This window comes from Nannobrachium achirus (assembly GCF_963921795.1).
Source record: "Nannobrachium achirus genome assembly, chromosome: 13".
Lineage (NCBI taxonomy): Eukaryota > Metazoa > Chordata > Actinopteri > Myctophiformes > Myctophidae > Nannobrachium > Nannobrachium achirus.
The window spans coordinates 42,956,475-42,968,052 of NC_137833.1; the positions used below are offsets into that span (position 1 = coordinate 42,956,475).

General features: G+C 40.6%; 1 protein-coding gene across 1 annotated transcript; it reads right to left on the reverse strand.

Annotated features, from left to right (window-relative positions):
• Positions 1-1,070: 1,070 nt before the first annotated feature.
• erlin1 (ER lipid raft associated 1) lies at positions 1,071-10,594 on the reverse strand. The gene is made up of 12 exons (XM_080739713.1): positions 10,480-10,594; positions 9,040-9,168; positions 6,561-6,642; positions 5,310-5,356; positions 5,113-5,174; positions 4,885-5,010; positions 4,685-4,758; positions 4,456-4,514; positions 3,379-3,470; positions 2,521-2,610; positions 2,310-2,389; positions 1,071-2,211 (listed from the first exon to the last, which is right to left on the reverse strand). The coding sequence occupies exons 2-12, from the start codon at positions 9,150-9,152 to the stop codon at positions 2,026-2,028; spliced, it is 1,011 nt and encodes a 336-aa protein (XP_080595839.1). The 5' UTR covers positions 9,153-9,168; positions 10,480-10,594; the 3' UTR covers positions 1,071-2,025.
• Positions 10,595-11,578: the final 984 nt, after the last annotated feature.

Here is an 11,578-nt window from a genome sequence, read left to right on the forward strand (position 1 = left end):
AATTAAATAGGCCCATTTAACCACTTACACATTTGTGGGCTCTCAGGTTATGTAAACCTTAGGTGCAACTCAGGTTAATAGAAGCTGTTGAAAAAGTACAAAGCTTTCCTGAGAATTAACATGAATTTAACATTAAATATATCCAATGACTTTTGTTTAGTTGGTGTCTGAATAAATTCTAACCTAACATTTATTTTAACAGCAACAAAAGACTTGGCAGGTTAACGACAGTCACAGGCACCTGACATATTTAATCAAAATCAGATGAGAATAACTTTAACAAAGGCTGAAACAGGGATTATAAAACAAACTCCCTCTAGTGGTTAGACCAGTGGTTACTTGAATAAGATTTGTTTGGCATGGCACATAGATAATAATATAAAAAAGTGATGAGTCTATATGAACTAGTTCAACTCCTCACTTTCAGTGATAACATGAAAGTAAGAGAAGATTACTTTGTTTTTAAATCAGTCATGGACTACTTCCTCTCGGTTTCACAGTAGATGCCAGAGAATGGTTTTAGTGCAGCTTGTCGGCCTTACCATGGAGGGAGCCCTTAAAGTAATAATTAGCATACTCCTGTCTACAACAAATTAACAATCTACAATACTACAGCATCGATTAATACCCACTACAGACCCATCTAGGACTCCAACTTCAAAAGCCTAAGAACACAACGTTTTAGATTCTAAATTCTAACAAGTATTTCAACAAGTCTGGTGCCTTTAAGTGTCTGATGGCAGACATATCAAGTCAATAATGACATTCATGACCTCCTTATTAGGGCTCGACCTGTTAGGAAAATGGATCAGTAAAGCAGAAAAGGACCAAAGCCTGATTTATACTTTGTCTTACGATGGTGTCTAGCTCACAACAAGCTGACACCATCGTACAATGAAGTATAAGTTAAGCACAACCAAGCTTGTGATGCATTTTTGTGGAAGCTCATTCTTTCAAATTCTCATCTCACACCTAATATTCCTCTACCATTACATTATATGCCAACAACCAGTGGTTGTTTCTCCAGCCAAATCTACCCCCCCCCACCCCCCCCCCCACCCTGTCCCCTGCACACATTTTAAAACCCCTTAACTGCATTGTCATTTTGTCAAAACAATTTGGACTAACTAAGGAAGCCCTGACTGAACCAAGGTTACGGACAGAGCACAAACAGAATCAGTGTCATGACGTTGACCCTTGTTGAGAGAATAGCCAACTAGTGAATCAGTGTTTACAGAAGATGACACAGAGATGTTCCTCTCACATGTCAGATAAAGATTTGTACAAATAACTTCTGATTAGAATTAGTGTCAGATTCCAGTTCAGATAAATCAGATTTTCAAAAAAAGTGAAAAGTCACAATCATTTTCATCAAGTCGCCTTGCATACCACTAACAAAATTAATGCAGCCTCAAAAGCAAAGTAACACGTTGCATTGAATGCAAGCACAAAGTAGGGTGACCAGGTTTAACAGCAGAGGTTCATTTCTTTTGAACACCCTGATTGTTACTGTACCCTTACCAAGCATTTAGCATTTATTATGCTTTAACTTTTTTTTGCATCATTCTTAAAACATATCTTCCCCCAAAGAGCTGCACGAAGAAAACAGTAGCCGTGTCCTTCATCTTGCTCTTCCAATCCCTTAAGCCTGATTTATAATTAGTTTTGCGTGGGTGTGTGTCTACCAGAAATAGATCTACAAGCCCACAACACATCGCACTGCCTTGCTGCCCATTGCAGCAACACATCACACTGCGACGAGACGTGAGCTTGTAGATCTGCCATCTTTGGGTTTTAGGCCCTAAACGTACATCTTCTCTTCTAACCCTTCTCTGTCATCTCCAGTCAAGCTCCACACTCCTTCTAAGCCATTTCAAATTAAGACTAAAGCACTTTCTTCACCCAACATGGTGTAATGCCATCCCACCCATAACGTATCACTGCTGTCGCAGTTGTGGATGAGACAAGCGCTTAAAACAGGTTCCCCTGCCCAGTGCATTGAGAAAGAGCAATGCAACACGCCTGTCACTGTTGGTGCTGTTTTAAAAGGTCTGGGTCTATGATGGGCAGCTTGGGAGTGCGTCCAGACTTAGGGGAGCTGCTGCCTCCCTCTACAAACATGTCAGGGATATCCTGGCCAAAGTAGATCTTACTATTGGCTGCTATGGATTGGTACTTCATCAGCTCCAGATATTCAGGAGTTAACTTCAACTGTGAAGCAAGAGGCAAGAGATAATGTATAAGTTAAACAGTAACAGTTATATGTAAAGTGTGCGCATGCACGTCGTTTTATTAATGTTATCACTTACCATGTTGGCTTCCGCAAGCTTGGCAGCAGTGTAATACTCTGCATCAGCCTTAGCCTTTTCTCTAGCCAAGAAGGCAGAATCTGAAACAAAGACAGTGTTTTGTTTGTAATGCAGACAGATAAGACACAAACCAACTACAACACATGATAAAGCAACTGAAACAAAGGTCAGTACATGCAGGAGGGAGCCACTGAGAACCAATGAGACTAACCCTCTATTTCAGATATCCTCTTTTCGGTTTCCTTCTCCATCACCAACTGTTGGAAATGGATCTCTGCTACCTGGGCCATCTTCTGAGCCTCTGTGGGGACAGTAATAAACAAACGAGTTTAGAGGTTGATGCTAGCTGGTGAAACAAGATGCTAGAGTGACTTAGGGGTGCATCCTGCTCCGAATAAAACACATATTATGCAAGTTTGAGCAAATAAAAATATGTTTTTAATATGTGATTAATCGACTCGGTTGACGGCCGGAATTTAGACGGCACCCGGGAGCAGGTTGGGTTAGCGCCCCAGCCTGTGTCTTCCGTGAGGAAGAAGCCCAACAAATCCACGGTGAGGCCTTTAGGAGGGCCATTCAACTGCAGCAGCTGAATGGAATGTTTGGATTGGGGTCTGGTGCAACGCACAGGTTCTGAACCTGGTGAGAGCAGGAGAGGACCTGGTGAGACGTAGGAGGAGCCCGGCCAGGATTCAACCCATAGAGCCTAGTTCTTCCACGCGCCAGAATAGTACCCCCAATCCCGGCAGAGTAGTTCCGGTGCGGCACATTGAGTGACCCTGTCTTTCCCTAATCGACTGATCGTGGATAGCTACTGGGACGTAAGTCGGGACTTGATCAACCCCGGCTGGGTCACCTGGGCGAGGGTGTATGATGTTGCGAGACCCGAAACACCCGTCGACCCCAGGCTACATCACTGATGATACGTCCCAGTTGCATCCTTGTGATGTTTTTTTTTTCATCGTGCAATTAACTACACAGAAAAGTAATTTTGAGGTTGAACTACTACTTTAAGTTACCAATCATGATGGTGGTGATCGTCCAGAGTACAGCTAAAAGTCATAGTTACCAATGATCGCTTTCTTGCGTTCAGTTTCTGCCTCTTTTTCCACCACCTTCTGAGTCTGGATTGTAATCATCAGACGAGTCTTCTCTGATTCCCTGCACACAAACACAGAGGTAGAAGAGGATCTCAAGTGTGTGCCTCGTTGCCAGCTGCTCATACACAAATCCCAATATAAACAATGTGTCACCAAGTGCATGTTAGGCGAAAACATTTTTGTCCCTTGGATGCATCGCTGTTCTCGCTTGAATGATTCTGTAACAGTGTAGTTTCTATTGCTGTGGCAGTATTCAAAAGCTGTGACTGAGGTAACTTCTGAGAGGAGAAGTTGACTGAGCAAGTAAGAGTGAATGAGTGATGAAGTAGCGCTTCAAGACAAGAAATACTACTTTTCTATTTATTTCATACTAAACTATGTATTAAACAAAACTATCCTTTACCCTCAAGTTCAATTAATTGTGACAATTGGCTTAAAATCATTGTTTTATTTGATGGCCTCGCTGCCATGGCATTCAGCTGTTTGAATTTTAACTGTTTTCACGGATGTGAAGTAGATACATTTTATGTACGCTCCTGTGCTGCCACAGTACAGTACTACAAACCATACTGTGTGCGCAAATGCAGCAGGTCTGGCGAAGCAAGACTAGCACTCGACAGAATCCACTTGAAAAAAAGTAAACACCAGACATCACCAGATAGACTGTCAAACAGAGCGGGGCCATGTTGCCATCAAAGGTCCTACTGTAAAATCGTCCAGTAGAATTATGAAGCTGGTTTGGATGCACAGATGATGAATCATTTACACATCTTTAATAAATATACCTGTTGCTACCAGTATGTATTGAGTACAATGGAAACATTTTTTTTTAGGATAGATAACCTTTGACCATACTACCTGTACTGTTAACAATCAATCAATCTATAACATCATATTGGATAATTGGATTAATATATCCATCTATCATATATAGAAATTGAGACACCAACTAAACAAATTTGTTTCATAGGAATCACACTGTGGCACCCTGAATCGAAGTCGGTTTGTTTAAATTTTCAAATCCTAGTGCATAAACACTAACTCACATGAGCTCAAAGTTCCTCCGGATAGATTCAGGAATCTTGGGCTTGGTAACACGGACAGCCTTAAAGGGATATTTAGAAGACGAAAAGGGAGAGAGAGAGAGACAGAGAGAGAGAGAGAGAGAGAGACACCAAGTGATTTATTTGTTATGAGATTATGTATATCTTTCATGTGATGTTTCAACTACTGGTGAACCTGCAGTACCTGAGAGCATAATGTATATGGGATTACCTGTATTGTAAGTCCAGGGGCCATCATAATGAGGTCTTTCTGCAAAGCGATCCTCAGATTCTCATCTATGATGTCTGGGAAATATAAAGTAGCCATGCATAAGAAGAGGGGAAGTGAAATACTTGTTTTGCTTTCCTTCTTCCAAGTAGATGTAGTTTTTATGGGTACAGTGTGTGTGGGGAATATACACATATACTTACCAAACAACTCAATGTAGACCTCCTGCAGAGTGTGAACACTGCAAAACTGATTGAGTTCGTGATGAATCTTGTTGAAGATGAGTGTCTTGTCATAGTCGGCAGTGTAGTTCTTCACCGTGTCCACGACTACAGACAGAACAAAATGTAGGTACAGTGCAAGGTGTTATGCAATGGCTGTTCATCCATATTCAGTGAGTGTGTGAGAGCTGAGAAGGAACTGATTTGTACCTGAATTAGGTACCAGCATGTTGACCACTTCTATCCTGTCAAAGTAGATCATCACACCACCGCTATGGACAGAAGCAGAAAGAATACTATTACAAATCCAGCCACAGTCCACCACACAACAGTTGGTTAAAATATGTTATATGTATATAGAGTGCATAACTGCATATACAAATATATAACTATGTTTACAGTCATACCTTGTTCCACAGGGAACATTCTTGATCTCATCAGTTTGGAGTGTTGTCTGAAACAAAAAATGTTAAAACCTGATTATGAGAATAAAGATATTACCTGTATAACATGGATTTTCTGATCGATTCCTGGGCAACAAAAAACTAAGTGTTGCAGATTAGCATGGCCACCTTTATTTATTATTAGATATTTTGTAGGCTGTGAACAGTGTTTAGTATAATAGTTCTAGAGTGTTTTATTGTTGCAATGTTTTGTTCGTCTCAGACCAAGGACCACAAATAATTCACTGACTTTAGTGTTTTTTTTTTATCCGTGAGCATATAACGTGTGTTTTTCTTTTAATCATGACATCTAATTTAATAAATAAAACCAGTAAGGTGCCCTAAGGGCGGCGTCGCGCTGAGACATCAGAGCTTCTTTAATCTTGACACAGCAGTTAAGAAACAGGAGTAATCTGGCTGGTCGAGTCATCATTCTGATGTCAGAACAGGTCAGTTATATCCATATCTGTAGTCTGTGAGGTCAGATGTAGAGGTATTAGCCGTATGTGGAGCGTGACATGAGGCGTGACTCATGGTAAGACATGATCTGCAGGTTTTCATACTAAATGCGACCTATGGTCGCAATCAAGAGATGTAAGGGAATTTCAGAGGATTGGGTCTTGGGCATCACAGATATAAAAAGCTAGATACCTCCTCCGCCGCTGCAGTTCATTAGCGCGACTGGTCAAACACCTCTGGTGGAAGTGCATAACTGTGGAACTGCGGAAGGCACTCTGCCCCCTCCAATGGGAAAGAGGGAGTCCTGCCAGTCCTGCATCTGATTGGACTACCGAGCTTCCCATTCTGTGACGCACAAGGAAGCGTCCTTCAGAATTCCCAAGAGCCCCGCCTCAGAATTCTGGAGGCTTGCGTAGAGTTATTGGGAGGCTTGCCAGGAGTCTTGGACCAGCACCCCCCAGCCGGAAGAGGCGTCTACCTTTCTATGTCTGTGTTGGGCATCCAAGAATAGGAATGCTAGAATTCACGTAGTCAGTTAGATTTGACTATAGCTTATTTCCCTCAATGCAGAGAGCACTGTATACCAGCAGCGTCTCACATGGACGGGGCGTGTCTATTCTTTGTGTATTGTCTTGTCTGTTCTTGTTGAATACCGGAAGACCATACCAGAGCCATTCACATTTCTATGTACAGTATAAATATGCCCTTATGTACAAATGACAAAGTAAACAGCCAACCAGGTTGAGTGTACGATACCTGCACTGATCTGAACGTGGTGATGAAAGGCATCATGATGTGATATCCAGGACCATTGGGAGTCGTTAACAATGCTCCTCCCCTGTAACAAATACATTCAAATGATTTAGATTAAAATGAGATAAATAGCAGACTATTTTGACTTATTATTCACATGCAAACTACCCCTTGTAATATTTAGTTACACATATAACGTTTTAACCAATATGTAAGCTTCCATTGAGATTGAGAATTTAAGAAACTTTGCAAGAACACCTCCTAGTTGACAAGTAGTACTGTTTGAAGCTCATAAGTGTCTCTGGGGCCAGAGGGGCTCAAAATCTGGGCAAGGTTTCAGCCCGATCAGAGCTCCATTATAGAACAAATGTAAATATCCATATATGTGAACAATCTGGAGGGACTTCTGTGGCCTACTGCAGTGTGCACACTAAATTTGGCACAGATTGGTCAAGCGGCTTGCAAGATTAGTTCTGGACACACAAAGAGCAACCCTCTTATAGACGGCTAGGCTCCTGCAGAGCCATGCCGTAAAAACTCAAAAAAGTGTTTAACTCACTTCCTGCACTTTTGTTTGACAGAAGGGAATCCAAAGCCCATCTGGTGGCCCAGAACTGGGCCACCAGTTATATCTGGCCAGTTAAATTATTTTGTAAATAATTTACAACATCCGACTGTCAAATGTACAAATAGTGAATGTTACTCCACCTGCAGAAGAATGCTTTTAACCACATTGATAGTGAATGACAGAAAGGTGTTTCACATGCCATAAACAATACACTGTTTTTCTCTGCACCTAAGAAGAGACCTTGGGATTGCTCCTCTTCTATGAAAGAGTGAAAAGGAGTGACTTTCTAAAAATGAAATGTTTTTTTTTCTTTCTTTTTTTGCAACATTTTTTTAAACACAGTTCTGACAGTATGCAGTTATACCACATAAATATTTATTTATGAACTTTTATAGAAATGAACAGTTATTGTGTATAAGATGGCCTGTTACAAGTTCCAGTTCGATTATGTTCTGGCCCACCATCTAATGGCTAAGAAAAAAACATAAGATGCTGAGCGCTGGCTTATAGGCAATTTCAGGACAAGGAAGAAAGAGCCTCTGTTACAATGGATCCAATGTCGTTATTTAAGCACCTGTTAATTCTTTTCATCAGTTCAATATAGAGATGTTACCGATCAATCGGCAATGGATCGGATCGGGCCGATCAAAGCGTGATTGGCGATAATCGGTGGTTTAGATCAAAAGGTAAATTCACCGATCCGATCGGATCGGTGCATCCGATCAACCAGCCGTTCAGTATGCCCACTTGAGGCCATTTTGGGGTATTGATTTCCACAGTGCTGAAGGAATAATTAGTTACTGCTATGATAATAAATACATAGTAATGCTGGTAAATAACTATAAGGCAAATATATAAATGAATTCATGAGTGAATGAATGAATTAAAGTTCATTAACATTTAGAAAATATAAATAATAACTTGATCGGATCGGTGATTGATCGGTATCGGGTGATCAAACTTTTGTGATCGGTGCTTGCTGATCGGTTCCAAAAAACCTGATCGGACCATCCCTAAAACCCACTCAGACACACTTTTACATTCAAACACTTTCAGAAATAGCAGATTTAAAAGCTCATAACACACTGCAATGTTTTGAGCTTGTATACGAAATATATGAAATACGGAGATAGAACGTTTCTGGCCAACAGCAACACAATTACAAGTTGTGTGTTGTAAACACAGTCATTGACGCTGCCCAAAAAGTACCCAGTGAAGGATTGACAATGTAGCTATTGTGTGAATGCATTTCTCTGCTAGGCCAAAGGGTTGCTGTTAGGCAGAAACCTCAAATCTCCGAACGGATCACAATGCAAAGCGTTGTTGTGAGCTTGTAGATTTACCGTTTTTACCATTTTTGAAAACATTTTAAGGGAAAGTAAAAGTGGTTAAGTCTGTATATGGGTTTTTAGCGATATTGAACCAATGAAAATTATTAACATGAGCTTGTGACTAGGGCTGTCACGATTATGACATTTTACTCAAATAATTGCGATTAACGATGTAATTATGTTTTTGTCGTTGACAATTACATTTCTGTTTGGCTTGTAGGCTTTGAAGTTGCACATGGCAGATATGACGCATAATAACCAAAATATACAAAGAAATGAAGGACATATTTGACAACTTTACACTTTAAAAAATAACATTGACAGTGGAAATAGCCAATTAATCTACAAGCTCAAAACAAGCCTCGATGCGTTGTGAGCTTGTAGATCTGCTATTTCCACTATTGTTTTATGTAACATTTCAACATGTTAACGATTACGTTATGACGATTATCACAAAATAATTGCGATTAGACGATTATGTAATACTTGTGACAGCTCTATTCTTTCATCTATTTCCTGAAAAGTTACAGTTCTGGTTTCTGCCCAACTGTGACAACAATAGGTCAGTGCTTTGATACAGTACCTGTAATAAACAGCCAGATGTCCTTCCTCAATCTTGTGAATGGAGGAGTGCAGTAAAATGGTCACCACACCTGCTATTGTTGCTATTACTGCCCCAACGTGCGCCATGGTCATCCTCACCTGCGCTTACCTGCAGATAGAGAGGCGTATTATGTTCACACATCTCAGAACTCAGTGGTTCTCAACCTGTGGGTCGGGACCTCCAGGGGGTCCCCAAATTATTTTGGGGGGGGGGGGGGTCCCCAGATGATTAACTTAATGTGCAATATTGTTTTCTCACTCAACAGTAAAACAAACCAAGACAAAGTTTAAGTGTATAGAGAGGGTATCTACATTTCTAAAGTGACAATTTAAGTACGTTTTAATACCTCTAAAATGACAAATTAAACATTGGCCAAATTGTCAAATATTATAGGATCAGACATGTCAATCATCCTCAGTACTTGCCTCTAAAGTGTCAGAGGATCTCAAACTTTTCTTTCTTTCTATTAAGACCCCCATAACTCTGAGTGTGTGCAAAATGGAACGTTCCATTTGAACGCTCTCAGTTACAGACACATGCAAGGGTCCATTTGGGACCTCCTCAAGAAACCCTCCCTGAGGGTTCCAATGCTGGACCCCCCACTTTGAGAACCCCTTGCTCTTTAGTAACTGTTTTGTTTCTGTTAAAGAGCAACTTCCTGCAGGGCCCCAGGTCACCATATTAACTCCACCTAGTGTCAACTTTGCCCCCGTTTTTGGCAAGACGTCGTTTGTAAGGTTATTGATCTCAATTTGACTTCCTGGTTAACCAAAGGTTATAATTATGATGTTGTTGCGTACAAGTCGTAAAATAACACTGTTTAACATAACATTAGATATATAATAGCTGCTAAACAACTCTCTAGTCTTGGGTCGTTTGGAGATACTTCCCCACTCCAGGGTAGCCAGCTATATTAGCATGCAAAGTTGAATAACGTACCTCTGTAACAGGTTAAACAGCTGCAAGTTTGCATCATTGGTGTGCCTCAATATTTTAACTGCATTTTTTGAGTCAATCTAAACAGCACCGTCAGTTAGCTGGACAGGTTAGCTTATACTGCAGCTACTGGTGGCGTTGACGTTTGTTAGCTACAGCTGAGCTAGAGCGTACTGAGCCTTTCCCTCGATAAAATAATCCACGTACAGTTAGAAAATAAGGTGTTTTCGACTGTCAAAGAGAACAGAACAGGTATTTTTGGTCATCTCACTAAGCATAAATAAATTAACCTTTAGCCAGCTACCAGCGGTGGTGGGCTGGAAGCCAGTCAGTGCTTTGGCTCAATGCTAACTAAACATTGGGTGCCACTGCTGCCGCCGATATCGGTTCATTTTTAGCCTATTTATTAGACTTCAGTAAATACAGTATAGTTGAACTGTTAAAATAAAACGTGAGCTAACGTATAATACAATAAAACATTACCACTCTGCAGAAGAACCGTCACTTTCTTCTCCTATGACTGTTCACAACCAAACACATATCCCTCACCACCGCCCACGACTTCTCCTGCTTTCACTTCCACGGTAGTCGACGCTGTTACAAGCATGGAGGGAGGGATGACAGGCAGCAGCGCTGTGTGGCCACTTGGGGGCCACAGCCACACAAAGTCCAGGTTTTCAACATGGTCATTAAACAGTACGTGGTTCTCAAAACTTTCGCAAGTGTACAAATGGAACCAAATGAACCCGGGAGGGTTCATTTGGTTCCATTTGTACACTGTCAAAGTTACAGACTTGTATGGGTCAATTTAGACCCCCATAAAGGAACCCACAGACACAGAATCCCAGGCTGCAGAATCCACTTTGAGAACATACTAGGCCTAATACATAGGCTACTTAAAGCAAAACATTATGTCTGTTTTGTAATCAGTGATACTTTTAACCAATGATGCTGTTTCAAAAATAATTCACACACTCATAGTGAATTTGTGTGCATTATTTTGTATTTTATCAACTCTAGGGATAGGGATAGTGGTTAGGTTTGCCAATAACTTCCATAACATATTATTTCAAACAGAGCTCTATCAATGTTTGATTTAACTGTCATGATTTCTTCCCCCACCTTGTTAAAGAAAATAAAAATAAACTCTTTGTGAAATATTGAGGCCACATACAGTGCAAGTTAATTTGTTACATAGGCTGCATTTCAAATTACATACATAGAGAGTAGGCATACTTAATCCAGTAGAGGGCATGCTTTGCCTAGTAGGTCATATGATCAGCAATGACCGTAGGACGTCTCCGCTGAACATAGGCTATCCACCACCAATGTGAAGAACTGAGCTTTTTGAAGGGTTGGTGGCAGTGGCAGTAGGCCTACAGTGTCCTTAACCTGGAAAGTAAACAGAATAGTGTCAACCATTTATTCAATATTTATTTCAGATAATTCATATTTATTTAATATAGATAGTGAAAAGGATATGGTGTTTTTCCTTTTCCATGTAGTTGCTTGTAATTGAGTTAAAATACAATTGAGCGCAAGCACTCATTTACAACGCAACCGAGATTGTACAACAACGAAC

What these genes read in the sequence shown, in the direction of transcription:
- erlin1 (XM_080739713.1), bottom strand. Translation starts at nt 9,152, where the DNA reads ATGACCATGGCGCACGTTGGGGCAGTAATAGCAACAATAGCAGGTGTG. An exon ending in GGTCTACATTGAGTTGTTTG is followed by an intron (nt 4,759 to 4,884) that starts GTAAGTATATGT and finishes TATATTTCCCAG; the next exon opens with ACATCATAGATGAGAATCTG. An exon ending in CGGAGGAACTTTGAGCTCAT is followed by an intron (nt 3,471 to 4,455) that starts GTGAGTTAGTGT and finishes GTTTGTGTGCAG; the next exon opens with GGAATCAGAGAAGACTCGTC.